The sequence below is a fragment of the Drosophila teissieri genome, chromosome 3L (assembly GCF_016746235.2).
Source record: "Drosophila teissieri strain GT53w chromosome 3L, Prin_Dtei_1.1, whole genome shotgun sequence".
NCBI lineage: Eukaryota > Metazoa > Arthropoda > Insecta > Diptera > Drosophilidae > Drosophila > Drosophila teissieri.
This window is the reverse complement of record NC_053031.1, coordinates 183,039-210,868: the sequence shown is the minus strand read 5'-3', so window position 1 is coordinate 210,868 and position 27,830 is coordinate 183,039. Positions and strand designations below refer to the sequence as shown.

The 27,830-nt window shown below is 47.4% G+C and overlaps 8 protein-coding genes across 13 annotated transcripts; 5 read left to right on the top strand and 3 right to left on the bottom strand.

The window, feature by feature from the left end:
- The first annotated feature begins 274 nt into the window (after positions 1-274).
- Positions 275-12,881, top strand: LOC122618517 (PHD finger protein rhinoceros). 2 transcript variants are annotated; one of them, XM_043795010.1, is made up of 8 exons: positions 275-391; positions 982-1,307; positions 1,376-1,929; positions 1,990-2,184; positions 2,271-2,487; positions 2,540-2,729; positions 2,790-3,406; positions 3,477-12,881. In XM_043795010.1, exons 3-8 carry the CDS (start codon positions 1,478-1,480, stop codon positions 11,529-11,531), a joined length of 9,726 nt encoding a protein of 3,241 aa, XP_043650945.1. In that variant the 5' UTR covers positions 275-391; positions 982-1,307; positions 1,376-1,477; the 3' UTR covers positions 11,532-12,881. The 2 variants fall into 2 exon arrangements, with proteins under 2 accessions (XP_043650945.1, XP_043650946.1); XM_043795011.1 differs by lacking the exon at positions 275-391 and adding an exon at positions 482-607.
- Positions 12,882-14,195: 1,314 nt separating this feature from the next.
- On the bottom strand, positions 14,196-16,027 carry LOC122616661 (mitochondrial carrier homolog 2). Of its 2 annotated transcripts, XM_043792197.1 has the most exons (5): positions 15,900-16,027; positions 15,516-15,802; positions 15,287-15,455; positions 14,726-15,223; positions 14,196-14,664 (listed from the first exon to the last, which is right to left on the bottom strand). In XM_043792197.1, exons 2-5 carry the CDS (start codon positions 15,724-15,726, stop codon positions 14,592-14,594), a joined length of 951 nt encoding a protein of 316 aa, XP_043648132.1. In that variant the 5' UTR covers positions 15,727-15,802; positions 15,900-16,027; the 3' UTR covers positions 14,196-14,591. The 2 variants fall into 2 exon arrangements, with proteins under 2 accessions (XP_043648132.1, XP_043648131.1); XM_043792196.1 differs by having other exon boundaries at positions 15,516-15,938.
- Positions 16,028-16,145: 118 nt separating this feature from the next.
- Positions 16,146-17,320, top strand: LOC122616062 (tRNA pseudouridine synthase-like 1). Its single transcript, XM_043791325.1, has 4 exons — positions 16,146-16,277; positions 16,335-16,463; positions 16,521-16,835; positions 16,891-17,320. Exons 1-4 carry the CDS (start codon positions 16,231-16,233, stop codon positions 17,318-17,320), a joined length of 921 nt encoding a protein of 306 aa, XP_043647260.1. The 5' UTR covers positions 16,146-16,230.
- Positions 17,321-17,327: 7 nt separating this feature from the next.
- LOC122616064 (dual specificity protein phosphatase 19) lies at positions 17,328-18,067 on the top strand. Its single transcript, XM_043791326.1, has one exon. The coding sequence runs from the start codon at positions 17,328-17,330 to the stop codon at positions 17,928-17,930; it is 603 nt and encodes a 200-aa protein (XP_043647261.1). The 3' UTR covers positions 17,931-18,067.
- Positions 18,045-20,612, bottom strand: LOC122616061. 2 transcript variants are annotated; one of them, XM_043791323.1, is made up of 4 exons: positions 20,590-20,612; positions 19,468-19,816; positions 19,116-19,408; positions 18,045-19,057 (listed from the first exon to the last, which is right to left on the bottom strand). In XM_043791323.1, the coding sequence occupies exons 2-4, from the start codon at positions 19,798-19,800 to the stop codon at positions 18,154-18,156; spliced, it is 1,530 nt and encodes a 509-aa protein (XP_043647258.1). In that variant the 5' UTR covers positions 19,801-19,816; positions 20,590-20,612; the 3' UTR covers positions 18,045-18,153. The 2 variants fall into 2 exon arrangements, with proteins under 2 accessions (XP_043647258.1, XP_043647259.1); XM_043791324.1 differs by lacking the exon at positions 20,590-20,612 and adding an exon at positions 20,240-20,252.
- A 1,403-nt stretch (positions 20,613-22,015) lies between these two features.
- LOC122615531 (arrestin domain-containing protein 4) lies at positions 22,016-24,430 on the top strand. The gene is made up of 4 exons (XM_043790477.1): positions 22,016-22,158; positions 22,803-23,294; positions 23,349-23,531; positions 23,599-24,430. Exons 2-4 carry the CDS (start codon positions 22,839-22,841, stop codon positions 23,986-23,988), a joined length of 1,029 nt encoding a protein of 342 aa, XP_043646412.1. The 5' UTR covers positions 22,016-22,158; positions 22,803-22,838; the 3' UTR covers positions 23,989-24,430.
- A 265-nt stretch (positions 24,431-24,695) lies between these two features.
- LOC122615532 (formylglycine-generating enzyme) lies at positions 24,696-25,801 on the top strand. 2 transcript variants are annotated; one of them, XM_043790479.1, is made up of 2 exons: positions 24,696-25,584; positions 25,639-25,801. In XM_043790479.1, exons 1-2 carry the CDS (start codon positions 24,724-24,726, stop codon positions 25,732-25,734), a joined length of 957 nt encoding a protein of 318 aa, XP_043646414.1. In that variant the 5' UTR covers positions 24,696-24,723; the 3' UTR covers positions 25,735-25,801. The 2 variants fall into 2 exon arrangements, with proteins under 2 accessions (XP_043646414.1, XP_043646413.1); XM_043790478.1 differs by having other exon boundaries at positions 24,696-25,801.
- A 340-nt stretch (positions 25,802-26,141) lies between these two features.
- LOC122617449 lies at positions 26,142-27,732 on the bottom strand. 2 transcript variants are annotated; one of them, XM_043793308.1, is made up of 2 exons: positions 26,858-27,732; positions 26,142-26,793 (listed from the first exon to the last, which is right to left on the bottom strand). In XM_043793308.1, exons 1-2 carry the CDS (start codon positions 27,664-27,666, stop codon positions 26,673-26,675), a joined length of 930 nt encoding a protein of 309 aa, XP_043649243.1. In that variant the 5' UTR covers positions 27,667-27,732; the 3' UTR covers positions 26,142-26,672. The 2 variants fall into 2 exon arrangements, with proteins under 2 accessions (XP_043649243.1, XP_043649242.1); XM_043793307.1 differs by having other exon boundaries at positions 26,142-26,796; positions 26,858-27,731.
- Positions 27,733-27,830: the final 98 nt, after the last annotated feature.

The window sequence follows — 27,830 nt, the reverse complement described above, 5'->3', positions numbered from 1 at the left end:
TTCTTTCTTAGATAATTAATTATTTTTAATACGCTTGCTAAGAAAACTAAAAATTCTTTGAGGTAATAATAGAAATATTCCTAAATAACTTATTTGAACTTAAAATAAATAGCGTTTTTAATGGAATATGGTTTAGAATGAAAAATGGATAGAATAAAATAGAATGGAAAATGTTTAAATGTTGTTTAAACAAAATACAGCGCTGGGCTGAATGCAACTCTGCTTATACCCAAGCTGTGTATCGATAGCGACCACCGACTAAATGCACTCGATAGTTTAAATTTGCAACCGTTCATCATGGCGATCTGAGAAAAATAATTTTTGCTCAAAAATAAAATAAATAATCAAAAGAATTGTAATTCCTGCGAACGCAAATGCGATTTTGGGAAACGTGAGTTTGATACGGACGCTTCGCGAATTGCGAAGGCTGTGAGCGGTTAACGGCCAGTAACAAGTGCTTGGCGTGTGTGTCTGCGGCGGCAAAAAACCCAAATGTAAAATATATAACAAAATCCCAACTCCCCCAAGAATGGGCAGTGCGAAAGTGGCGCCCTGAGTGGGCGTGTCGTGTGCGGAAGCGCTAGGGACGCGCAGAGTGGCTGCCTAGGTGTGCGGATAGCAATAACAAATAAGTTGTTATAATAAAAGTGTAAAAAAAGTGCAAAAACTATGATTGCTTCCGAGTAGTGAAGTGGCGGAGGGGTATGCTGGGTGCCGAGTATAAGCTGGCGGATGCAACACGCACGCCACCTGCTTGCCTCCTGCTCGCACTTACGCGCACAGTAAGCGCGCCCTTAAACGAGCGTGCTGCGTGCGAGCGGGAGGGAGCCTGTGGGTGTTGCACCAGTCACCTATTGGCAGCTTGAGCGTTTTTCTATATTTTTTGTGTATTTTCGGAATGCACAAAAAATGTGGACACTAACTGGGAACGCTCTTGATATAAGCGAATAACCAACAAACATCTGTCTTCTCTCCGGCCAGACTAGCAAATGCTCGTCGCGAATCCAAACCATTGAGCCAAGCGCCAGGGAAAAACTTGCAAAAGTGTGTGCATAAACAACGAACAATAACAAAAGGCAGCAAGCGGAAGGTGGCAGTGGAAGTGGACTAACTCGCCCGTGGAGAAGTGCGGAGCACACAGGACTGCAAAGTGGCGTCGCTACTGGATATTAGGGCTGGGGCAGCAGCGGCGTCCATGTCCACGGGGCACAAAGGGTGGACCACCAAGAATCACGACCGCACCACAACCAGGAGAGCGCAGCAGCAGCAGCCGGTGTGGTGTCGCCAACTGTGGCCTTAAGCATGTAGTAAGTAAATTTGGTTAGTAGACACATCCCCTGAAAAACATATTGAAGCTTTTTTTGCCTACTTCTAGGTCTTGCAGCAAAGAACCCGTTCTCTAACAAGCACAAGACACAAGGGACAAGGTACCAATCGAAGCAAAAACACACAAATATCCAATCAACACCAATGAAAAATGTCACAAAGAGGTAAGCGCGGTAATCAGCATCATCACCAGTCGCACCATCCGCCGCCGCAACAGCATCAGCGCAAGGATGTTGAGCCGCAGCCGCCGCCCACCAAGCGGCGCAAAGGTAGGCCACCTAATGGAGCCACTACGGCAGCAGTAGCTGAAGTGTCTGGAGCGGGTCCAGCCGCGGGATCAGAGCGTGTGCCAGTTCTGCCTTTGTGCAAAAGCAAACATGGAGAGCCAGAGACGGAAGCGGGGGGAGGAGGACAAGGAAGAGCTGCGGCTGGCGCTACCAGCACTAGCAAATCCAAGTCAACGAAACTGGCCAAGTCGGCGAGCAAGTGCAAGTCGCAGGGGGCGAGTTCTAGTAGCTCCTGGCAGGCGCGGTCTGTGGCGGACATCAAGATGTCGAGCATCTACAACCGAAGCTCAACGGAAGCCCCAGCTGAACTTTACCGGTATGAATATACCGGCAAATCAAGTAGAACGATTCCATAATATTCAAATTTGTATTGCAGCAAGGATCTCATTAGCGCAATGAAATTGCCAGACTCTGAGCCGTTGGCCAACTACGAGTATTTAATAGTAACGGACCCATGGAAGCAGGAATGGGAAAAGGGTGTGCAAGTGCCCGTTAACCCAGACTCCCTTCCTGAGCCATGCGTCTATGTTCTGCCCGAGCCTGTTGTGTCTCCAGCGCACGACTTTAAGCTGTAAGTTTTTACATAGCTAATTTGTATTCCGTATTCGTGAATTTCTGTACTGACCCTATATTCTTCCTTGCGGCCACCGTTTACAGCCCGAAAAATCGCTATCTGCGCATTACCAAAGACGAGCACTACTCGCCGGATCTGCATTACCTGACGAATGTTGTTGCCTTGGCGGAGAACACATGTGCCTACGACATAGATCCTATTGATGAGGCCTGGCTGCGCCTCTACAACAGCGATCGTGCCCAATGCGGTGCTTTTCCCATAAACGCGACGCAGTTCGAGCGCGTCATTGAGGAGCTAGAGGTAAGCTCGCTAAGCCCCTTGCTGTACCAATATATTGACTTTTGTGTTATAGGTTCGTTGCTGGGAACAGATTCAAGTCATACTTAAACAGGAAGAAGGCTTAGGTATCGAATTTGATGAGAATGTCATCTGCGATGTTTGCCGATCGCCCGACTCCGAGGAGGCGAACGAAATGGTATTCTGTGATAATTGCAATATCTGTGTGCACCAGGCGTGTTATGGCATTACAGCAATTCCGTCAGGTAAGCAACACTTGGTAGCGTGGAAATGTCAGTGTGTGCTCATGTGAAATTTTGTTTTAGGACAATGGCTATGCCGCACTTGCTCGATGGGAATCAAGCCGGACTGTGTCCTCTGTCCAAACAAGGGCGGCGCCATGAAATCCAACAAGTCGGGTAAGCACTGGGCACACGTCTCTTGCGCTCTGTGGATACCCGAGGTCAGCATTGGGTGTGTGGATCGCATGGAACCCATCACGAAAATCTCAAGCATTCCTCAGTCGCGCTGGTCCCTGATCTGTGTACTCTGCCGCAAGCGCGTTGGCAGCTGCATCCAGTGCTCAGTAAAGCCCTGTAAGACAGCCTACCATGTGACTTGTGCGTTTCAGCATGGCTTGGAAATGCGTGCAATCATAGAGGAAGGCAATGCTGAGGACGGCGTGAAGTTGCGCTCCTATTGCCAGAAGCACAGTATGAGCAAGGGTAAGAAGGAAAATGCTGGAAGTCATGGGGGAGGCAGTGCCTCAGTCGCAAGCGCAATGCAAAAAGCGAACAGATACGGCAGTGGGGCTGGCGGAGGAGCCGACGATGGCAACAACGCGTGTGGGAAAACTGGAGAGGATCCACGCAGACGGAAAAATCACCGTAAAACCGAACTGACCTCCGAGGAACGTAACCAAGCCAGAGCTCAGCGTCTTCAGGTTAGTAGTTTTTTTTTCCGTTGTGGTTTCTGCATGCATTCGGTGCTAACTTTTTCCCGTTGACTTTCAGGAGGTGGAAGCTGAGTTCGATAAGCATGTTAACTTTAATGACATCAGTTGCCATCTTTTTGATGTCGACGACGATGCTATTGTTGCCATTTATAATTATTGGAAGCTCAAGCGAAAGTCTCGACACAATCGCGAGCTTATCCCGCCCAAGTCCGAAGATGTTGAGATGATAGCCCGCAAGCAGGAGCAGCAGGACATGGAAAATCATAAGTTGGTGGTGCATTTGCGACAGGATTTGGAGCGAGTTCGTAATCTCTGCTATATGGTTAGTCGAAGAGAAAAGCTCTCGCGCTCTCTCTTTAAGCTACGTGAGCAGGTATTCTACAAGCAGCTTGGAGTTCTGGATGAGATGCGCTTGGAGAAGCAGCAGACCAAACAAGAGCAGCAACAACCCGTAATGGATCTGAACGCTGTAATCTACGCCAACGACGGACCTACTTTGTATGACCGTTTCTACAGCTCTGTGGGAGGACAAACTGTGCCGGCGCAGTACCAGGATTTGAAGTACATCCTTGAACAGCTTATGGGTAAGCTGCAGAGTGGTAAACAGGGCCGTGGCCGGGCCTCGCAGTCTCCCAACAAACGCAAGCAGCCTGCAAAAGCTTCGCCAAACAAGAAGCTCAATAATGGGACTCTTAGTTCGCGCACATCCTCGCCTGAGAAGACTGCGACAGGGAGTAAGGTGGGAACGACTGCAGCCAAGGTACGGTCACCGCCAGGGAAGCATCCTACAGGGAGGCGTGCCTCAAAGAGCGGCGCGGCGGCGGCGACGTCGACCCACAACAAAAATCAATTCCACTCAAATATCCGCAGTGGCACGACCTCCCATTCGTCAAGCGGCTCTTTATCATCAGGTAATTCCAGCTCGGCGAATGGTTCCAGTAGCTCCGATAGTTCCTCAGGAAGTGAGTCCGGCAGTGAAAGTGGTAGCTCTAGCGCGGGTAGCGGAGTCTCCAAGCGAAAGTCTTCCTCAAGAAGTCCACTTAAAAAACAAAGCTACGCTCGCTCCGTTGAGCAGCGGCAAAAACAGCGACTGCGACGTCAAAGTGAAGCAGCTGCGGGTGCGTCTGCAGCGTATCCGGATTCCAGGTCTCCAAGCAGCTCCAGCGACGATGAAGACGAGCGATGTAAAAACCGTCAGGAACCAGAACGCGGTGCGAGACGTGGGTCAATCCAAAGCAAATCAGTACCTAACAGGAGCCAGGCAAGTAGGTCGAAGCCAACCACGGAAGCAGGCATTGGAGAAGGAACTGGTGCCTCAGCAAGAAGAAAATTGTCTACGACAACACGAGGACTTGCCCAGATGGACAAAGATGCCGAGGAGAGCGTATCGAGCGACGAAAGTGAAGAGTTGTTGCCTCTAAGAGGTGAACGACAGCGCGAGAGCACAACGACTTCCGGACTGGCCACGACTGGTTCGACCATTAGTAGAAATTTGGGACAGCATATCTACTCCGATTCCGAGAGCAGTTCATCTGCCCAAGAAAAAGACCAGGAAGAGCAGGCAACCGTGGAAAGCAATGTAAGCGACTCACAAAACCAACAGACTATTAGAACAAAGGCAGCTATGAAAGAGTTTGTGCCAGGGACAGCCTCCACAACACCTTCTACATCCCAAGCAGCGTCCTCAGCTAGTAAAGCGAAGAATACGCGGGAAGGCAAGGAAGGAGCTACGAGTATCGGCAACAGCACAAAAACCAAACCGAACCCGAATGCCAAGTTGTATCCGGCAGATCTTTTGGTGGTTCCTCAGCGCCAGGCAGCCAAGAAGGCTTCTGAAAACATGCGATCCACAAATCTCGCCACGACGCTGCAGCCAGATGTGCCTGACAGAGTCAAAGATCCGGAAATAAATTCGATTTCAGTCACTGCAAAGAGCAAGCTCAAGGACTCAAGCTCTCGTGTTTCGAATGAAACGGATAAATCAAGTCTTGAAAAAGTACGACCGAAAGAACACTTACAGAAGACTGTTGGAAAAACTTCCGAAAACGCACCTGCAGAACGTGGAAAGCGCGGAAGGCCCCCAAAAGTACCAAAGGATGCACGTCCGGCACCAAATACGGAAAATGACAAGCCTGCTCTCCCAACGCTTACTCAAACCAAGCCCCCATCTGTCGTCACTACCCCATCCTCAGCCAAGTCGAACTTTGCAGTCTCGTTGGTTCCCCAACGACAAGCGGCTAAGAAGGCAGCGGAACAATTGAAGAGTAGCAAACCCGTTCAAGAATCATTCTCAACGGGGAACGACATTTCGGACAAAGAACAAGTGACGTCGGCAACGGGACCCGGATCGGGATCATCTGCGCCACCTTCCACCACGCCAATTAAGCCGACCAGACGGACCTCAATTAAAGAAACCCCAATTACTCCAAAGGAACCCTTAAGTAGCAGAAGGAAATCAAAAGAAGATATGGTGGTGACACCTATAAAAACTACTCCCACGGTCAAGCGCCGCGTAGTTGTCCCCAATCTTTCAAGTTCTAGTTCTGGCGACAGTGAAAGTTCCAGCTCCTCTAGCAGCTCGGGGAGTAGTTCCAGCAGTGGCGGCAGCGACTCGGACAGCGAGTCTCAGGCCAGCAATTCGGAAATCCCATCTAACAGAGAGCCTGCAGAAGCCGCTGCGAAAATGCCATCTGATTCCTCTCTTGTGCCAAAACGTTCACCTCGCAAGTCTATGGATAAGCCTTCAGCATTAACTGTTGCGCCAGCACCGGTCAACATAGTACCTATACCATCTACTCGGTCTCGTCAGAACTCTACAACAAAATCGCCGAAGGCAACACTGCAGAAGACTGTGGTATCCGTTGAAGATGACGTTAAGAGTACGCCGAAATCACATCGTCTCCAAGGCTCTTCAGACGAATGTGTAAAGCAGGTCCAATTGGAACAGGCCACCAAAAGAGCGACTCGTGGCTCCAAGTCGCGGCCGCCCTCGCCCACTGCTAAATCGTCTCCAGAAAAGACAGTATCCAAATGTAAATCTCGGGCGGAAGAATCTCCCAAGAAGGTGGCAAATTTAGAACAAGAAATAAGCCAGAGGAAGGTAGCCAGCGGAAAAGCGACTAGTTCGTTGGACAAGCTGTTGAATAAGAAACAGCAGCAATTGAACCATTCTGCACAAGCTACACCACCACCAACGTCACCAACTCCACCTGCTTCTACGACAACTATCGTAAAAGATCAAAGCGATCATAAATCTGAAGAGGTGTCCATCCAACAGACTAACCTGGGAACAGATGCACAGCCCGAACCTGATCCGGAACCAGAGTCTGCTGCAGAAGCTGGCGAACTGCCAATGGATATTGATGAGGAGCTTACCACTGCTCCAACGCGAACCCAACTATCTGCGAGCGCGAGTAAACTGGCAGATATTATCGATGATGAACGTCCACCGGCCGCTCCGCTTCCCGCCTCGCCCACTCCTACACCTACCTCCAATGACGAGTTGTCTGACGCTGGAAGTGATCTCAGCGAACGACGGCGGATGCGCTGGCGTTCCAGACGAAGACGAAGGAGACGTAGTCACGAGCCAGACGAGGAACACACGCATCACACTCAACATCTCCTCAACGAGATGGAAATGGCTAGAGAGCTGGAAGAGGAACGTAAAAACGAGCTCCTTGCAAATGCGAGTAAGTACTCGGCGTCTACATCCTCTCCAGCAGTCACTGTTATTCCGCCCGATCCGCCGGAAATTATCGAACTGGACTCGAACTCTGCAGAGCAGCAACAGCAGCAGCTGCATGACCAATCCCTTGCGCCTCCGCTTGTTGTGCAATCCCCTGCGCCCGAGGTTGTGCCATCAGTTATGCAGCTGCCTTCGCAACGGCCCCTAATCGAGCAACTGCCTGTCGAGCACTTACCCATCGTTGAGACTATACTTGAGATGGAGGACAGTAAATTCGCTAACAACTTTGCGTCGAACCTAGCCAGTGTCTTAAATCCTCCCAGTCAGATGAGTTTAATCGGGTCTAGTATAGACAGCGGTAAGCAAATAAGTGAGGAGGATAGCATCCAAGCAACCCGAAATCTCTTAGAAAAACTGCGCAAGACGAAGCGCAAGGCACAGGATGACTGCAGTAGCAAGGAGGTTGATCTATTACCTCCAACTCCAGCCATCCCATCGGTTTTTCCTTTTCACAATGCTGCGGACCCAGAGGATATCATTCATGCCCAAAAAGAACAGCAGCAACAGCACCAACAGCAACAACAGCTTCAATCATCACAAGCGTGTCTTTATGGAAACTCATCTGGACCTAACTCTGTTGCATCATTGACTATCAAGGATTCGCCTATGACAGCCAACAGTGGAAGCTATGCAAACAGTCTCACCAGCACTCCAAATGCTACACCCACCAACGCAACAATGAACAATCTTGGATTTCAAGTGAACTATCCGAACTCCCAGCAACCCCCAACGTTAGGTCTCTTCCTTGAAAAATCACCACACCAAAAAGGGGCTTGTCCCCTATCCAGCAATGGTGGAGCTAATGTAGGACAACCTGGACCCACTCCTGACTTTGTAGACTTGGCAGCGGCAGCGGTGAAGAACACTCTTGGAAGCTTTCGTGGAGCGGCAACCGTGCCCACACAATCCGGAACGGGAGCCAATACGAAGATCACCGACTACGATGAGAGCACACGAATGCAGTCGCCGTTCGGTAGAATGCCGTGGAATGAAAGCGATCTCATCGCTGAGAGAAGAAGTAGCTCGCCTAGTTCAGTGTCCGAATCAAATGATCCTCCTCCGCCACCTCCAGTCGTTGCGGCGACAACAACAACGGCTCGAACTCTCGCTCAGCTTGAGAGCTGTAAAAACTTTTTTAACAGCTATCCTAGCGGTAATGCCGGACCTGGCCCTGCAGCAAACGCTACAGCGCCCTTTAACCATCCTCCAATGGTGAACGGTATTGATTCCATACCAATGTTCAACAACACAAATACGATGCAGCATCAACCGACCACGCCAACTCATCAACAGCAACAGCAGAGAACTCCTAACAGTCAGTACAACGGAACTATCTACCCCCAACTAGCTGGTATTATGCATCCACAGACAACGCCTACAGAACCGCCTTCAAGCTTATATGGCAATGGCGGAGTCGGAGTTGTCGGCGCTGTGCAGCCCACTACACTACCTCCACCGCCTCAGGTCAACCAGTACTCCGGAACACCATATTCCGCGGCTAGTTTGGGTATGCTTTCTGTACAACAACCAGCGCTTTCAACAGTTCCCGTTCAGACGACAACAACACCTAATCATCCGTTTTCTTTGACTTCGCCGATAGATGGAAAAATGCCGACATATCCGGCTCAGCTTCTAAGCAGCTGTGCAGAAGCAGCCGTTGCGTCGATGATGCCACCAACCCCACCGGTTCCAGTTACAGCGAAAGACTCGCCAAGCAAGAGAACGAGCGTCAGCGGTAGTAACTTATCAAAAAAACAGACGCACAAATCGCCCCAGCTTCCGCAAGGAAAATCGCCAGGAAAGTCGCCCAGACAGTCTCTGCAGCCACCAACGCCTCCTGCAGCAGTTCCAGTGGTGGCATTGCCGCCGACAAAATACGACCCCCAGACGCACACGTTACAGGGCAAGCCGCGCCAACGTGCTCCGCGCGGAAGCGGCGGCTCTGGAGCACCAGGCAGGGGCAGGGGACGTGGAAGGGGTAGAGGACGTGGAGGAGGATCTACTGGTGGGATGGCTATGGTACTGCCACCACCAATGTCAGATTACGGGAGCAATACTCATATAGTCAATAACTTGGTCGGAACTCCCTTTGAGTTCAACAATGAGTTTGACGACATGGCAGGACCAGGTGTGGAGAATCTGCAATCGCTAAGGGATCGGCGAAGAAGTTTTGAGCTTCGAACTCCACGAGGTCAAAACAAGCCATCCACTACGCCAACAACAGCGACAACCACAAATCCTCTTCTCCATCCAGTACTGCCAGGACCTGTGGACATGAGAACGTACAATCTTGGATTCGAGGCACCGCACAGTACAGCCTCTCAAGAGGCCTACCAGAATAATCTTCTGGGTGCGTTTGACTCGGGAACCGCTGATCAGACGCTCAGCGAGTTCAACGAGGAGGACGAACGCCAGTTCCAGTCGGCACTGCGTGCTACTGGCACTGGGACCTCTCCCAGCAAGCAGCATTCAACATCAACGACACTTGTTGCACCTCCAGCTGCTCCCAACCCGCCACCTGCAGCAAATCTTCTTTTGCATTGTACAGAAGCGAATCAAATGGCACCCAATGTGGCTGCCACAGGTGCTGCAACGCATTTGGTCGAGGGCTCGCTGGTTGAAGCTTCTCTAGAAGCCACTTCAGAGGAGGTATCGATTGACTCAGACAGCACGATACCACACTCCAAGACCTCGATTTCAGATGCCCGAACTCAGATTAAACTTAAAATCAAGAGTCCGCTGGCCTATCCGGAACACTATAATGCCATGACAAACAGCAGCAGTCTGACTCTCACCAGCACCCTGGTGCAGTCGTCTAATGTAGTGCAAACCACCGTGTCCACATCGACGGTAGTCAGTGCGTCATCAGCCGTTAGCGGCAACTCGCGCCGCATGCGAAAGAAGGAACTTCTTAGTCTTTATGTGGTACAGAAAGATAACCACAATGACGATAGCTCATGCGGACTGCCCGCCGCATCCGACAGCTTGCCCCTGGAGAATCTGCGGAAGTCGGAGGAAGAAGACGAACTTTCAGGCGGCAACGGTACGAAAAGATTCAAGAAGAACTCTAGCAGTAGGGAATTGCGTGCTCTTGATGCGAACTTAGCCCTTGTAGAGGAACAGTTACTTTCAAGCGGTGCGGGAGCGTGTGCAGGAGCATCATCGGGTGACGGCAGACGGCGTAGCGCTTGCAGCTCAGGTAGCAATAACGACAACAACGGGAAGACGGGAGCAGCTAGTAGTGCAGGTAAGCGGCGAGGACGCAGTAAGACTCTCGAAAGCAGTGAGGATGATCACCAGGCCCCCAAGCTGAAGATCAAAATCAGGGGGTTGGCGGCCAACGAGACACCTTCAGGTGTTTCAAGCGTCGACGAGGGCCAAAACTACAGTTATGAGATGACCCGAAGGGCTTGTCCACCTAAGAAACGTTTGACAAGCAATTATAGCACTCTTACACTAGAGGAGATCAAGAGGGACTCGATGAACTACCGCAAAAAGGTCATGCAGGACTTTGTCAAGGGCGAGGACAGCAACAAGAGAGGAGTAGTTGTCCAAGATGGCGAGTCGCTCATAATGCCCCAGCCTCCCACAAAACGACCTAAGTCTTCCAAGCCCAAAAAGGAGAAGAAGGAGAAGAAACGCCAAAAACAGCAACAGCTTATCTTAAGCAGCAGTACAACAACCATGACCACTACGTTAATTGAGAACACGGCCAGTGCGTCGCCAGGAGATAAACCTAAGCTGATCCTCCGTTTTGGCAAACGAAAGGCGGAGACCACGACAAAGACCGTTAGTCTGGAGCAGCCGCCTGCCTTGGAGGCTCCAGCACCCCTGCGCTTTAAAATAGCCAGGAACTCATCTGGCGGCGGCTACATAATCGGCACGAAGGCGGACAAAAAGGATGAGCCTACGGCCGACAACACGTCTCCGATAACGGAGCTGCCACTTATATCACCCCTCAGAGAGGCGTCACCACAAGGCAGGCTGCTAAACAGCTTTACACCGCACTCCCAGAATGCTAATACTTCACCAGCCCTGCTTGGCAAGGACACCGGCACCCCATCCCCGCCATGCTTGGTGATAGACTCCAGTAAAAGTGCAGACGTGCACGACTCCACATCCCTGCCCGAGAGCGGTGTGGCTGCGATGGGCGTGCAGTCGTCCCTTGTGGGGGCCACCACCCCTTTGTGCGTCAACGTGGGAAACTACGAGAATAGCAACAATTCATTGCCCTCAGCCAGTGGCACCGGATCGGCTTCCAGCAACTCCTGCAATAGCAACTCGAACAACAACAACGGCAGTGGAGGAGGACGCGCCAGCGGGGAAGGCGGTTTACTTCCATTGAAAAAAGACTGTGAGGTTAGATGATAATCGGAGAACGCGAGAACGTCGCATGTAAGCGTATCCTGTAACTTCGTTCATTCAAGCTTTCGATAATCCCCTCCCTTTGTGATTTGATTCCTTGCCCTCGCCCCTATTAGAGTGTTAGCTTTTGTAGTAAATGAGCGAACTGCAGGTCCTTAATCGAACTTTAAATTGTACAGTTAGTTTGTAAGCCCCTTAACTATTCTTCTATCTGTCTGTAACTGGTTTGTTGTAATCGCATCAGCGTAAAGAAGATATTATCTCTACACACCTATAAAATATTAATATGCATATAGCACATTATGCGATAAACAAAAAATATAAATTGTACATTTTTAGAAGCAGATTGTACATTTAAGGCTTTGTAAAATACTGTATTAAAGATATAAAAGAAACAAAAAAGCAGACACAGTCGTCTAGCCTAAAAAAATCCAAAAATGCTCTCGGTTTAGGTTTATAAAGTTTCCATTCACCTATAAATCCTTCCACGCCTCCTACTCACTAAACATGATTGATAAACCCAAGCATATATTATAAACACTATTTATTAATAATTATTTGATAAAATGTGTAAAATAATCGTAAAATATTAGCAAAAAGTGTTAAATGCGTGCAAAAAGTAACAACAATTTCAACAATTGTAGCTATAGTCATTAATTGTAGTTCTTAGCGAAAATCAAAGTCGGTTGACCCTGACCGCAATTTAAGTGCATATAATAGTCCCTGTTCCCAAACATGTACGTAGAGAGAAAAAACAAAAATTTAACAACAAAATTCCCTATCATTTTCGAAAGGGAATTGTTTGTATTTTAGCGTGTAAGAATGCAACGTATCGAAAAACTCCAGAGGAAAGATAATGTTTGTTTTGCGTTATATGGTGTTAAAGCAATAGTAACGTAGGCAAAAGTACACTGGTTTTCTATAAGCAAAGGTGCCTGCAGCCTTAAGCCAAGTCACATACACAAAACATGCCGAAGGAAGAAGCCATCTAAAACAATACCATTTGGTAGGTGTGATTGCATTCCAGATTCCGATTGCGGAACAATACACAACGCCCCGGTCCACCTAGACTTTCTGTTGCTCTTTTGTCGCCAATAGTTCAAGAAGTTACTTCCCATTTAGTTTTCAATTACAGTCGGGCTTATCTCGATTAAAGGGGCAAAACAAAATTAAGAAAAAAATCATTTAAGGAACCAAGGCAACAAATATTTATTCTAAAATAAAAATCCGCGAAAAGGCAAAAATAGAAAATAACTAATATAATTGTGTAAAGAACCAAGCAAGAAATAAATTTAGAAGTTAACGACACTTCTGTAAATGTAAATATTTGTGCGCAAAAAATGTTTTTAATTAATACCATTACGTTAACTCTAATTATTAATTAATGATTATGATTATTAATTTTAATTCTAGTTTTTAGCAAAAATTTAATAAAAGCAAAAAAGCCTTATTTAAAAACAACATTTTTTAAAACGGCACTGTCCTTTACTTTCCCTCTTTAGTCTGTATCTTGTTACGAAAGTTCTTGTACTCGACGCCTAGCCCCTTGTCAATTACTGCGGAAGCCAAAGGACTCGAAAGGATGGATATTGAGGGGATTTATGTGGACGTACCACCATAGGGTGCTTGCACAAAACAAATGCTATTTCTAAAAACCGAACTTGGAGATGTGAATAAGATATGCCCTCGGCTTACAGCTCGCAGACCAAATACAAATAAGAATTTTTCGTAGATGTTAATTTTTTAATTGTTCACTACAGCTCGCAGACCAACTACAAATAAGAATTTTTTGGAGTACTGTTAGCTCGGTAGTTTTGGAGATGTAGTACCAGTTGTAAAAAACCCAAACGTGTCGTTTAAACCAATAAATTACTCTGCAAAGGAAGAATACTGTAAGAAATGATACTAGCGGCTATCGTAGTTAGCACAGGATAACTTACAAAAACTCATACTATCTTTAAGCTTTTATTAGGCTGTACAAATTGTGTAAGGATCAATCAACAATCAATCAGTCAGATAAATTGTAATATAAAAATGAAAATATAGCAGAAATCAAGATAGTCAATTGAATTGGTTTTTTTCATGGTTCAAGTAGAATAATTATACCCGCTACTCGTAAGTAAAAGGATATACTAGATTCGTTGAAAAGTATGTAACAGGCAGAAATTTCTGTTCGCCTGGTATCTGAAATCCAGAATCTCTCAATTTTCCCAACAAAACTCGGATCAAAAGTACGGTTTTCGGCAATTAGCAGTAAGTGTCTACTAGAAACGAAATGATCGTTGGCCACTTCCTGACATGTCTGTTCGCCTGGTATCTGAAAACCAGAATCTGTAAATTTTCTTAACAAAACTCGGATCAAAAGTCTGGTTTTCGGCACATTTCATTACTTTATGCACCAGGCGCTCATAATTAGCAGTAGGTGTCGAAATGATCGTTGGCCACTTCCTGACATTTCTGTTCGCCTGGTATCTAAAATCCAGAATCTCTCAATTTTCTCAATACGTTATAAAATGCGCGACAAAAGTAAATATTATAAAACTTTTTGATTACATTTGGGTTTAACTGACCTTTATACGTGTTGCATTACAAATAAAATAAGGCTACGATACATAAGCAATCCAAATTTAAAGTGGCATACAAATTAAAAAAATATATATGAAAAAGTTGTAGTTCCACTGGTAGGGCAAAACGATTTATTTCCAAATTTTTGCAGTAAACAGTAACAACAATTATATCGGAGCCTGCGCAGGATTGGGAAATATTTTAGTCATCAATTTCTTCGCGATTTCAGTGCTAGTAGGTTGCTGAAAGAAAAGAAAACATCGCGAAGGATGCAGCGCGCAGGACAAACGGACCACGGAGAAAGTCCACTTCAACGTAGATCTAAACTTGTATTAACGGAATTGTGACTGGGCTTGGAGACAGTAGAAAAAATGCAGTTGTCTTGGATTTAAGCTTGTCATTGCCGAGGATCCATTGAAATGCAGGGCAAACACAACAAGGCAGTTAAAGTGTGGACTCCAGGGCCAGTTCGTGGTCGTCCAGTAGCGTTGTTGACTTCTACTGGTAACGCGCCAGCTTAGGCAAGGGCGCGAATGAGGTGGCTATTACTGGAGAACTGATGGATTGTGACCTGAAAATTTTGACGTTTCTGTAGTTACGAATATTATCATTGAGTTCAAGGTAACACCCACCGCCAGAACAGGGAGCTGCCGCGCTTGAGCTCACCGCGAACCTGCAAATCGTTCCAACAGTCTACCCAGCTCTTGTAGGCCGGCATAATTGGTGGTTGGCCAGCCATCAGGCGCGAGCCACTTACCGCCGAGCAGGTGGACACCACTTGCAGTGGATACAGCAAACTAGATACGGCAAACTGTGTGAATCCGGAATTGTATTGCCTGCCCAACTTGTCCTTGATAACATATTTGTTAAGAATGTAGATCGTGGAGCTGCTGAGCACAAGGCAGGCCAAATCGCACAGCAGCTTTGGCACCAGACCGGCAAAGAATCCCGCTATTCCCTCAGACTTCCAGATCTCGCTAACAGAGCCCACTATTGAGGTGTACAAGGTTTCGCGGCCGACAAACTGCGCCATCATGCGCAACGAAATTACGTGAAAAGGATGCGAGGCCACGATTCCGCTCACCGTCAGTACAATATCCCGCTTCAGACTAGTCTTGAACTGGACGTACCTGTAAAAAAGCAAATCAGGAGTTGTAAGGCGATTATTGGACACGTGAAAATAGAAGACTTACAATTCCTCCTCACTGAGCTGGGAGTCATCCTTAATCTCCTCTGGCTGCTCCAGGCCCAGTTGGTCGACCACTCGCTCGCTGACCACCATGGCCACCAGGGAACCCACCAGTTTAGGAGCTAAACCACGGTAGCAGCCGTAGAAGCCGTCGATCCGCCGAATGTGGCCAGCTGCAGGAACAGCAACAAATATATTAGTTTGCTTTCGGTAAAAAGGAACTTTGTACCTACCGTACTGAAAGATGTTTGGCAACTTCATGATCGGCTTGCCCAGTAGCGATTTGCCGGGCAGTGGAGCGATCGGTTCGTAACCCAGCTGGATGAGGGTCTTTGAATACTCAAACGGATGTAGGGCGGCGCTGACGCCCAGCCTAAGACCAAAGCGTATCCAGACATTAACCTCCGTCTCCTCTGCGCGAGCGTGCTCAGGAAAGCCGGCCATTCTAGTTACGTGGTGGGTGGGGTGACTGGGTGCTCTGGTGACTGCTGATGCCGAGGGCTTCTAATTTGGAGGACTTCTGTGCAAAAGACAAAAAAGTATTAGGCCGTTGGCCGTCTCTCACAAGGTAGCAAAGGCTTTGGGCAGTTGGAAAATTAAACTTTTTTTTTTATTACAAAACAAAATACTTCTGACAGCAATGTGGCCGGGTTCTCTGTTGTTGCTTAATGCCGAGAACAGATTTCCCAATCGATTCATCGATAGCGTCCTCTTTTCCTCCTCTATGGCGCAAAACAAATTCGGCTGAAGGCAATGTTTTGATTTTGCAAGGAAGTACATAAAAAATAGTTGGGTTCTTGATTTGCAGTTTTTTGAATCTGTTGAAATGTTGCCTTCCTAATCATCCAGCGCACTTTTTACAATCCCATCTCTAGGAGCCTAGATCAACCAGCTGGCCAAGCCCATCTCTAGCGACATGGATGGTGCTTGTTGGTTGGGCTGCATAACATGAATAGGTATTTGTTGAACATTTCATACATCGGCACGACTTTCCGGTAAGTGCGTCGAATTGTGGGAATGAATTGTTGAAGCAAGACTTCCCGCCCCTACAGTGGTATTCAGAAGACGGTGAACAAGTTGGAGCAGTCGCGTCTGGACACAAACTCCGTACAGGGCTGTTTGGAGCTGGCGCTGCGGGTTTTTCACCCAATAAACGAAATACAGACCGTTCTTTCCAGTCGGTAGGTGCAGGACTATTTAGATTATCTGTACAGTCTATAGTCTCGCTTAACTTTCAGAACTGACGCCGGTGTACACGCTCTGCACTCCACCGTGCAGGTGGACCTGGAGTGGCCTAATGGGCTGCCCTATGATACAACCACTTTAACCGGAGTGCTCAACCGAACCCTTAACAAACAGGGCCTTCCAATCCGAGTGCTCAGCAGTAAGTTGGTGTCCAACTCCTTCCACTGCCGCTACCACGCCATTGGACGCACCTATCTCTACCGCTTTGCCGTGGCAAAGGATACGTCCTTGGAAGACTGCAATCTCCGGAATAAAGGTTACGAGGCTTTCATACCAGTGGAAGAAATCGATCGCTGTTACTTTCTGCAGTAAGTAACTTCGGTAACCCTCAGAGGATGTTAGTACCCACTTGTTCCGCTACAGATCTTCCAGCTTTGATATCAATAGAGTCCAGGCTGCAGCGCGAATGTTTATTGGCGTCCACGACTTTCGCACTTTCATGAGTGTCAGCCGCCAGAAAGTTAGTCGGGATCACCCAATGTTCACAGTGCGCAAAATCGACGAGATTGATATACGTCCAGGTGAAACGCGGGCACTGTCCTCGAGCGCCATTTTGGCCGCTGAAACATACAACTATTGGGACATCGAGATCAAGGCTAAATCGTTTCTTTACAAACAAGTAAGGCGCATTGTCGGCGCGCTGATCGCTTTGGGTAACGGACGCATCGACGAGAGGTGCCTGTATCAGATGCTCACCGTTCCCTCGAAGAATTCTTGGGATCCCCGTATTCTCCTGGCTCCGGCCTGTGGACTATACCTGTGCAAGGTGCACTACCGAGAAACGGACATTTAAGACCGCAATGATACTGCTGTATGAGCTGCAGAGGCGCATGGCCAACCTGAGACCCACCGCCACGGTTGTGACAACCCCCACCGGTGTGCGCTACATTGAGCGAAGAACTACATCCGACTGCATTGCCCAATGCTCCCAGCAACTGGATCCGCGTGAATACGGCTTTGTCGTAGATACTAAGCCGGACTCTGTGCCCGCCTGCATTTTGAGCGACTTTCTTTACCTGGGTTCGCAAGATGCAGTTAGCGTGGCCAACATCAAAAAATATAAGTTAACTCACATCCTGAGCCTCGGCATTCCGACGCCCGAAGTGGAGTGGCCCATGCCAGTAAAATGTAAATTTTTGCCCTGCCTGGATCTGCCGGAAACCGACCTAATGGACTACGTATTGCCAGTGTCAATGGAGTTTATCGAAGAAGCGCACCGATCACAGGGTTGTGTGCTTGTCCACTGTAACGCAGGCGTGTCGCGATCCCCCTCCGTGGTAATCGGCTATCTGATGAAGCGCCGTGACATGTGCTTCGAAGACGCGTACAATCTGGTAAAATCATGGAGACCATGTATTCAGCCCAATGCGGGATTCATACAGCAGTTAAAGAGGTCTGATTAAAAATAAATAGGCTAAGTAACTATGAAGGTTGGCGTGTTCATGTTAGTGTTTTTAGTGTACTAGTCCATGTTTGTTGAACACAACCATATGATCCACAAAACACAAAAGTTTTAAACATAACAAATTTTTAATCTCTATTTGGTTAGTTGACACAAATTTGGTACGGATGTTCAAAATACGTTACATGAGATACTTGCATGAAGTCAGCCGCTTGTTTTTTGCTTTAAACAAGGGTGCCGAGGTGTTGAATGTCCCTTTCTGAAGCTAGCGAAGTGGCTTGCCTAGAACCAAATTCTTTTTTTTGGACGCTGGTTGAGGTAGAAGGATCTGGGGATCTTAGATCTTCAAACATTTGCTTGGATATTCCTTTGTCTGGTATTATTCGATCCGATAAGTTCCTGTCACTTAGTGCATTATGCGTTAATCTCTGGTTGAGATGATCTGCCACAAAGAGTTTCTTAACAACATGCAGCCAGTTCCCAGGGGGTTGGAGATCATCTAAATGTGACGAGGAAGATTGGCTTAGCTGAACCTTTCCAACTGCCTTGCTTCCAACGGCAACAGCACCTTCTTGGACGTCACCAGATACCGTAGTCTCAAATTCACGACTCAAACATTCAAGCACAGCCAGTTTGGCTTTAAGCTGTTCATTGGCCGTGAAAAGTTTTCGTTCCACATGGTGGATATCCGCCACCTGAGCAGCCAATTCTGTATCGAGTCTTTCGATTTGTAGTAGCACCTCGCTCTTCGTTTGGTACGCCAGCTTCACCTGGTGTCTACGTACCTTGGAGTGCAGGCTGAGCAGAAGTTCCTCTTCACATTGCAGTTCTTTGTTTACCGCGTGAATCTTTTCTAGCCAGTAAAGTCGGATCTCGTCCTGGCCAGTGTCACTATTTAACGCCGATCGGAAGGCCCTATCTAGAGGCCTATCCTTATCCATGCCTGACATTGCCTTAAAGTTCCTATCTTCCTGTGTCACCTGTGCCTTCTCTTTTAACTCCTGGCCTTTTTCTTGGGGCTCATCCAAGTCCTTTAAGTATGTCTCAAGGAGGTAGTTTTTACCCAGCTCTCGCTCCCGCACCCGGTGCTTCTCCTCCTCGATTTTAAGGATCTGTCGGTCCTTTTCGCTGCGGAAAGAGGTTAATGAAAGTCGGAAATACTCGGAGAGATAAAGTCATAACTCACTGCAACATGGTCATTTGCTGGAGTATGGTTTCATCTTGGGCCAGGATAATGGTAAGCAGACTCTCGTTCGGAGTTAAGTGGTCGTTCTTCTGCGGCAGCTTCCGGCTTCTCTTCGACTGCTTAGTGTTGGTATTGTCCGGGGTCTTAGTGGAGGGCAACACCTTGTGCTTGCCCCTCCGCCGGAAACGCATGCTTCGTGAACTGTCTACTGGACTGCCCATTCCACTGTCCTTATCGGTCGTCGGGACTTGCTTTCGATTTGAAGTGGCCAAATGACGAAGCTGGAGTTGGTACTGTGTGAAATAAGGATATTAGGAATGGTGAGAAACGTTTTTCTCGGGGAATTGTTTACTTCCTCTTTCGGCATAGCGTGAAGGCTGGTGATAACATCCAAGAGCCTAGCACTGCTATCCAAATACTCCTCGTATTGACGCTGCTTATGGACAATGGCAAACTGCTGTGGGTCGAGTACTTCTTCCTTGCTGAGCACATGTTGCTGGGGAGTTTGGTAGCTGATTAGCGCGCAGATTAGATCTGCGCAGGTGGTGCTTGAGTCCACGCCGGATATCCAGTGCTCCTCGCCGTAGACCCAAATGGAAAAGCTATCCGAAGGAGAGGAAAGCAAGCCTATGGCTTCGTCCCCTGGCGTTGCTAAGCTCTCAATCCCGAAGCCGTTAGTGGTCATTGTGTCAGCTGGCGTTCTGTCGAAGCAGCACAAACGAAGGGGTTAGCCAAAAGAGTACCTTGGGTATGCTAATACAGGTATTGTATAGGAAGGGTCGCGAACAAAACATTCGGTGTAATTTATGCAACTTAACCGTTGGTAAGCGGAGCAGACAATTAGTTAACTGTTCTTCTTCAGAATCAGGTGCTCTCTTCGGCTTCGACCGTTCACAACGTGTCAAGATCAGCCATTAGCTGGTTTTGAAAATGTGTGGTAGCTTGACTAATGTATTGTGCTTCGAAAGGATCGGTGATGAATTAGAACCAGCCTTCCCCAAGTAAACACTGGATGACTCATGGGGCGGTGTTATGAGTGCCTTATTGTTACAGTTTCAACTTTCTCGCGTTACACTGGCCCGACCGAAGACAGTTTTAAGTTTTCGTTGCGAGCCGTGCCTTACCAGCGCGTTCGCTATCATCGCCACAACTGAGACACTGCACCATGTCGGACATAGCAGCAGCTCCATTCAAGGGAGAGCGAGCCAGAGAGGCGAAACAAGGCAAGAGCAACGAAAACAGTGGCCAAAACGCTCAGCTTGCGGGACAAGAGGAAGCTCTGCACACCTTCGATTGCTCATAGATACACCTCTTGATTTTCTCTTCGAGACTAAGTTTACGGTATCGTTGGTAAGTTTATGGTAAGTTTGAAGTGGACCGGCCACTCCCCCACCGTGATTGATGCTACACCGAGATATTCTCTGCCTTCAGGCCTGGCTTTCGCTATTATTATAAAAGATGGAGATAGGCTTACTATAGTTCCTACGGAGCCGGACCTTTAGAAAAGCGAAAAACCGAGCTGAGATTCGGAATTTGGCTCGGTGGTGCGCGGAGCAGCTTTGAAACCACACTGACTCCGACTCAAGTATACTTAATTGTTGACTCCACGAAACTCCGAGTCCAAGCGATTATCATTTTGCACCAAACTAGTATAGACGGTCCAGTCGAAACAAACTAATTTTCAGATACTCTTTACGGCCGAGGCCACAAACGGGAAATCTTTGGAGCCTCGTTTAAATCTGTCTTCGTGGTGAAGTCTTGGGTCATTATAAGACAACAATTCTCAACAATAAAGCTGAGATACATTGAAATGGAAAGCTCTAGTCATTACCACTAAATGTCACTAATGTAGTTGGGAGAAATCTAAAAAGAAGCTCGGGAAACTTAATTACGGAAGTGATTTGTTTTCTCTTATAAGCAGCATAGTCTTAAAAGCGATAAGTTTTTGAGTCTATATATAGTTTGGCCACCGATGGATCTCAACTCATTCTAATATTACATATCTCATTGAATACTTTGTCGATCACCAGTTGGTGAATACAAAGCTATTACTTACAGATTACTTTGATTAAGGGTTACAAGTATCTAACAGATGTAACACAGGATCTATCACTGACTTGGACTTATTTTCAGGGTATAGCCTGGCACCGGCTGCCGAGCCATTCACCGATTCGGTTTTCGCAGCCAGTGATAGTTTACTTGGCTTTTGGCCTTTCATTTTCATGAGCTACAGTTGAGGTTCCTCGATTTGGATACCTTAAAACAACACATAACCGGTATGAAGTGCATGCATAATGCATAAATGTGTGCCACTAAATGCATTTTAGTCTGCACACGAATTGTTGACTGTGGATACATGCCTGTGGAATACGGGCTTGGTGCCTGAAATACAGATTTATAAGTTAAGTTTTTCTAGGTGCGACCGACACAAGATACACCTGCTGCGCTATAGTGGGTCGACTCCGCGAGCATTGCCAAATTTGATTAGCCAATTGCTTCTATAATCGCTTCAGTTCGAATGGCTCAGACAACCTGGCGGGTTAACCGCTGAGGTGACAATTTAGTAATAATAAAAGTCGACGTGTTCTAAGGGTTTCCCGCATCAGGTTCTCATTGTTTTGGGTTGGTCTTTTGTTGTCAGTGGGTTTCATCCGGTCGAATTTATTCATGAAGAATCCACTATGCGTATCCTGAGGGCACGCTGGAAAGGAAAACTCAGCCATGTATTACATGAATGCAAAACGTAGTAAAAACAAAAGCGAGCTACTTATTGGCATATTACGACATCAGCTGCCTCTGGCTGATTCTCTCTCCACCGATCGGTCGCAAAAACGCGCTCAAAACAAGTTGTTAAGCCGACTTCTCAGCCGCAAACTGATGCATGACGACGACGACGACGATGATCAGTTGCCAAACAAACGTTAGAGAGCGTGGTCGAGATCTAGCCAAACGAATCGCGCTCAGAGTCAGAACGGGTTGAATCGGATCAGTTTGGACTGGATTGGTATTCCGATCTGGCCAAAAAACACCTTTGTGTGTACAGGTATTTGCAAAGCGATCATTAATTCAAGTGCGCCCACCACAGTGATCTAGAGAAAACAATTGATCTGTTGCGGACAAACACAAAACTTTGAACAATACGAATGTGGTCCATCCAATGGCAGTGGACCGGTGGGAATCCGCTTTCCACTAGGAAATTACGTCAGTTTCCTCTTCGGGTTTGTTTCCCAATCAGCACAGCAATCCTCAACATTGTCACCAGTGCACCAAACAGGCTTGCCGACTATGGCAGTTGTAGCTTACGCTTTTGGTAAAGATGTACTTACTGGAGTCTGGCCCAGAGTTGTGGGCGCAGGCGTGACACGGCCGACATGCTTCATGAGCCGACCTTGCAGTGGATGCTTAAATGTTCGGGGCTTTCGTGCTGCATAGTTGTGCACGCAGCCATCTCTTAGGCACACCAAACTGGTTTTGCTTCCTTTGCCCGCCTAGATGCTACCCACATAAATATTCAAACAAACAAACATACGGCGTATGTGTGTATGTTAGGCCAGTCCGTAGTACATGGTCTCAGACCGTGCCAGCTATGATGGATAAGCTGTCATTAACCAAACCCAATTGACGCGAGCGGAGCGGGTCAAAAATTTGGCAACCCTGTTCTGACGAATTTCTTTGGTTTTCCCTCAGGCATACGGATGAAATCGGCAACAATACAGAGCCACGATGCCGCGCAAGCTGCTTAAATTCCTTATTATCTTCGACAACACTTCTCTACTGTACTTCCCGGGCCAGTTCCTCTCCGGTCGGGTTCTAATCGAATTGCAGGACGAGACCCCTGCTTTGGGACTTCATTTTCATGTGGTAGGCGAAGGCGTGGTCCGCAACGGGCGACGACAGGAGCGGACATATGACAAGGAGAACTATATCGACTTCCGGATGCGGCTCCTGGGAGACGTAGACCAAGGAGGTCCAGCCATACTCTCGCCAGGAATTCACAGCTTCCCCTTTAAACTCGGCTTGCCACTGGGCCTGCCATCTACATTTCTCGGTCGGTATGGCTGGATTCAGTTCTACTGCAAGGCGGCCCTCCGCGAGAACAATGGCATAATCCACAAGAACCACCAGGTCTTCATTGTGATGAATCCCATTGACTTAAACCTTGAGAAGCCCATCTTAGCAGTAAGTAGCGTTTCCAATCCTGTTGATAAATAACTCACATTTCGCCTGACTTAGCAACCATTCACCTGCGAAGTAGAGCACAAGCTGGGCGTCGTCTGCGTTGGTGGAGGTCAGATTAAGTGCAGGGTGTCCCTTGATCGCGGTGGCTATGTGCCCGGCGAGAATATTCTGGTCACTGCATTCATATCCAACTACAGCAATGTGTCCATTAAACGGACTAAGGCATCGCTCACTGAGGTCGGTGGTCCCACATTCAAGTGGCTAGTTATAATTCATTCACCTTGATCTTTTCGGATTTTTTTAGACCATCGAGTATTTGGCGCGGGGAAAGGTGGTGCAAATGGAAAAGAGGGAGCTGGCTGTCTTAGTTCGCGGCAAGATCCGTCCGGGGGCCAAAGACGAGTGGCACAACGAGCTTTACGTTCCGCCGCTGCCACCGACCAATCTGCATGGCTGCCACCTGATCAAGATATCCTACGACGTGTTCTTCGTGATCGAACCCAAGTCCATGGAGAAGGAGATTAAGCTGCAGCTTCCCATCGTGCTAGCGACGTACCCCTTCCGACACTCCGGTGATGCGGCCAATGCCAACACATGGCCGGAATCGGTGCTTAAGCCGGACACGCACACGCACTATCCGTCCACCCTGCCCATATTCCGGCCCTGGCTGCACGAGAAGCCTAGCGAGGCATAGCCCCGGCTATTAGGATTGCCGTGTCTCACAATTTGTTAAGACCGATTTGCGCCATACAATTTAAATTTATTTAACTCATACTTACTGTTTCCAATGTTTTTGGTCTTTGCAATTGTGTGTTTCCAATTCGTTTCCAAAAATTGTTTCATGATTAAACTATATCATTTATTATTTAAGTTTTTAAAACAAATACAAACGAAAATTAACATAAAGAATTGGCATTCATAAATTGTAATTAGCTCAAATACGTAACTTCATAAAGCCAAAATATTGTGCGTTAGTTATTATCAACTTGGTAACACCGCACTCATCAACCTTCTCACTACTCTTACTGTTAAAAGGTTAATATCTTTAAATATTTCCGCTAAAGTTACTTCTTAAATAGTTCGATTATGAATGAAATGTTAATCTACCGTCAATATAGTAACATATCTAAAAATTGATTAACAACTTTATGAAACTAGGCTGCAAGAGTGTCGCCTCGTACTTCTTAATCAGGAATCGCCAACATTGCATGGAAAATGGGTTTTCGGTTTGCACGAAGCAGTTAAACAAAGTACCTATTTTTTTATTTTGCTGGCCATCACCTTTTTTTGTAATCTTGTTGTTCCCCGAAGTATGGAGTAGTTTTCTTGAAAACACTACACCCTAAAGTATGCTATACATATGAAATGTAAAAGGCTGTCGTGGTAAGTATTGAGTCAAAAAATAAAAAGGGCCACACTGCGCATCGAGATGAAAACAAATTCTGTAGTTCTCTTTACTTGGATAATTGCATTCCACGACGTAGCCAGCGACTGTGGCTGCCAAAAACTCAACCGGGAGACCCCAGATGTTCCGACGATTTCCGGACAAGTGTGCCAGCAACAAGCGCAGGGTGCACACAGCCACTACCGGGATTACTATGGCGAACTGGAGCCAAAGATTGCTGACATGTCGCTCGTTCCGGGGGGCACGGTTTACGTGGGCACCGACCAACCGCAGTTTCTGGCGGACCGGGAGGCTCCGGAACGGCAGGTTAAGCTGAATGACTTCTACATCGACAAGTATGAGGTCTCCAACGACGCCTTTGCGAAGTTTGTCCTGCAGACGAACTACACCACGGAGGCCGAGCGATTTGGCGACAGTTTTCTGTTCAAGAGCCTGTTGAGCCCTACGGAACAGAAGGACCTAGAAGACTTCCGAGTGGCTAGCGCCGTCTGGTGGTACAAAGTGGCTGGCGTGAACTGGCGACATCCCAATGGCGTAGACAGCAATTTGGACAACCTAGGCCAACACCCGGTAGTACACGTCTCGTGGCGCGACGCAGTGGAGTACTGTAAGTGGGCCGGCAAGCGTTTGCCCAGCGAGGCGGAGTGGGAGGCGGCTTGCAGGGGTGGCAAGGAGCGCAAACTGTTTCCCTGGGGCAACAAGCTGATGCCAAGAAACGAACATTGGCTAAACATTTGGCAGGGAGACTTTCCCGATGGCAATCTGGCTGAAGATGGCTTTGAGTACACCAGCCCGGTGGATGCATTCCGACAGAACGTGTACGACCTGCACAACATGGTGGGCAACGTCTGGGAGTGGACGGCAGATCTGTGGGACGTAAATGATGTAAGCGATAACCCGAATCGGGTAAAGAAAGGCGGTTCTTATCTGTGTCACAAGTCCTACTGCTACAGGTACAGGTGCGCTGCCCGCTCGCAGAACACAGAAGACAGCTCGGCCGGAAACCTGGGTTTCCGGTGCGCCAAGAACGCGTGAGTTGTCATCGTGGACAACTCCGCAAAGTTCTTTGTGTTTTTTTATAATATATATTTTATGAATACAACTTGACCGATGTTTACATTCCTATTTTTGTAAAACCTTTGGCAATATTTGGTTTAATTTTTAATGCCGCACTTGCAGTGGAACTCCTATGCGGCACCGCTGATGCAATGGGGAATATTGTTAGGAAAGGCACCTAACCTTTAGCACACGAAGTCTGTGGTAAATTCGGGTGAAGGAGAAATGTGGACTGGAAAGGACAGACAGAATATGCACCTGTCCCAGTCATCTGCACTCCTTAAAGCTGGTGATTCTTGAGTAAACTCAAACGCACAATCTAGCGTAGTACAGTACAGCTGATCCGACCTACAGCAGCTTGCCGAACATCGATTGCCAATAAACGGTGCCATTTTAGAGTGGTTCATTATTATACGCTCTTTTTTATATCATGTTTATATGGGCATTAATTACAGGTTTTATGTTAAGTCCTTTTGGCTAAATTATTCAAACTCAAATTAGTACATTTGAATAACTGGAAATTCATACGTATTCAATGCTAATATTACTATTACAAGTGATTAAATAAAAACGTAACAAATAAGGATCACTTCAAGTTAGGACGATTAAATTAAATTATCTTAAGAGTTCAATGCATTCAAAGCTAATTAAATAAAAACATAAACCAACCCTTTTTAACATCGATATCTTTCTCTGCACGTTTTCAACTTCTCGTAATTTTAAGCGAAAGCATATATGTATGTGTGCAATGAATGTAGCCGAATTCATTCATCGAAATATTTAACATGATTATTCTTTTCCGAAAAACTATCCGTATTCTTCGTATATAAAGTTATTCTAATGAAAGAAAATAAAAAAAAGCTATTGTGCCTGCACAAAAGCCTTATTCATAAAGGATTAACTTGCGCGAATTAATATTAAAGCTCCCGCTGCTTCCTTTTTCTTGTGCGATAATTTTGGCGCCTCCTTTTGGCCAAGACGGCCTCGTTCGGACGTGGCGGCGGCTCCGGCATGTAGGGAAGAGGTTTTAACTGGCGGCTACTGAAAAGCATGAGTACAATGAGAAAGTAATGCAAATACGAGTCTATCATTTTCTACGTACAAACTTCTGCAGATGTCGCAGGAGCCAGTAGACGGATCACTGTGCTTTTCCCACAGACTATCCCTGACCAGATAGTTGCACCATCCCTTCGTGTGACAGTACATGAGGAACGTGGGCTTGTTGTACCTGGGGTCCTGGGCGCACTCCTGTGCGTGTTTGATCCAGCCAGAATTGATGGTGTGCTCACACTCGCATCGCGGACATCGCGGCCAGGAAAGCACTTCCTTGGTGGTCACCCACTTTTGCTCTTTCTGCGTCGCAGGTTTCATGTCGCGAACTCCCTTATTCCGTTCTTTCCTATCCCTCATGCCTTCTACTGTATCTTGAGAATCCTGCGCATCGATATTGAACTCCTCGCTCAAAGTTCTGACTTTCGAGATCACCAGGTCCAACTGGGAGTGGTGCATCTCCTCTTCATGCACAATCGTAGGTTCCAAAAGTGGCTCTTCTGTCGGGGTGTTCTGGGGCTCCTGCGCCTCCTCCTCACTCACATGGCTGGAAATAGAGACCGGCCGATCGAGTTCGGGTAGAAGCTGCTTCAGCGATGGACGGCCTAGCAAGTCCGGGTTTGCGTTCTCGTGCCAGGGCTCAGTGTAAACGAAATAGTGCAGGCCCTTGAAGCACTTACTGTGTTTTTTGTTGAGATCTTTGAGATAATTCAGGTCTCCGGGCGTGCCACAGTAGGCGCAATATTTCGGGGGAGATTTGGCGCAGCAAAAGCAGTGGAATTTGTATGATGCACCGCCCACGCAATATGGAATAGTGTCTGGCTCGAAGCCGCAGCGGCAGCAGGAAAGAGTGGCCGCCATGGCGGAGGAACCGTGAAATGCGTGGAAGTATATGGCGGGACAAATACTATTTGTCAAATAGGGAATGCAACGGAATGTCAAAAGTTCTTGTGTGAAGGAAAGCGCTGAATGTGCTGACTGCTCTATCGATAACTATCGATAACAAGCCATCGATGGCGTACTTT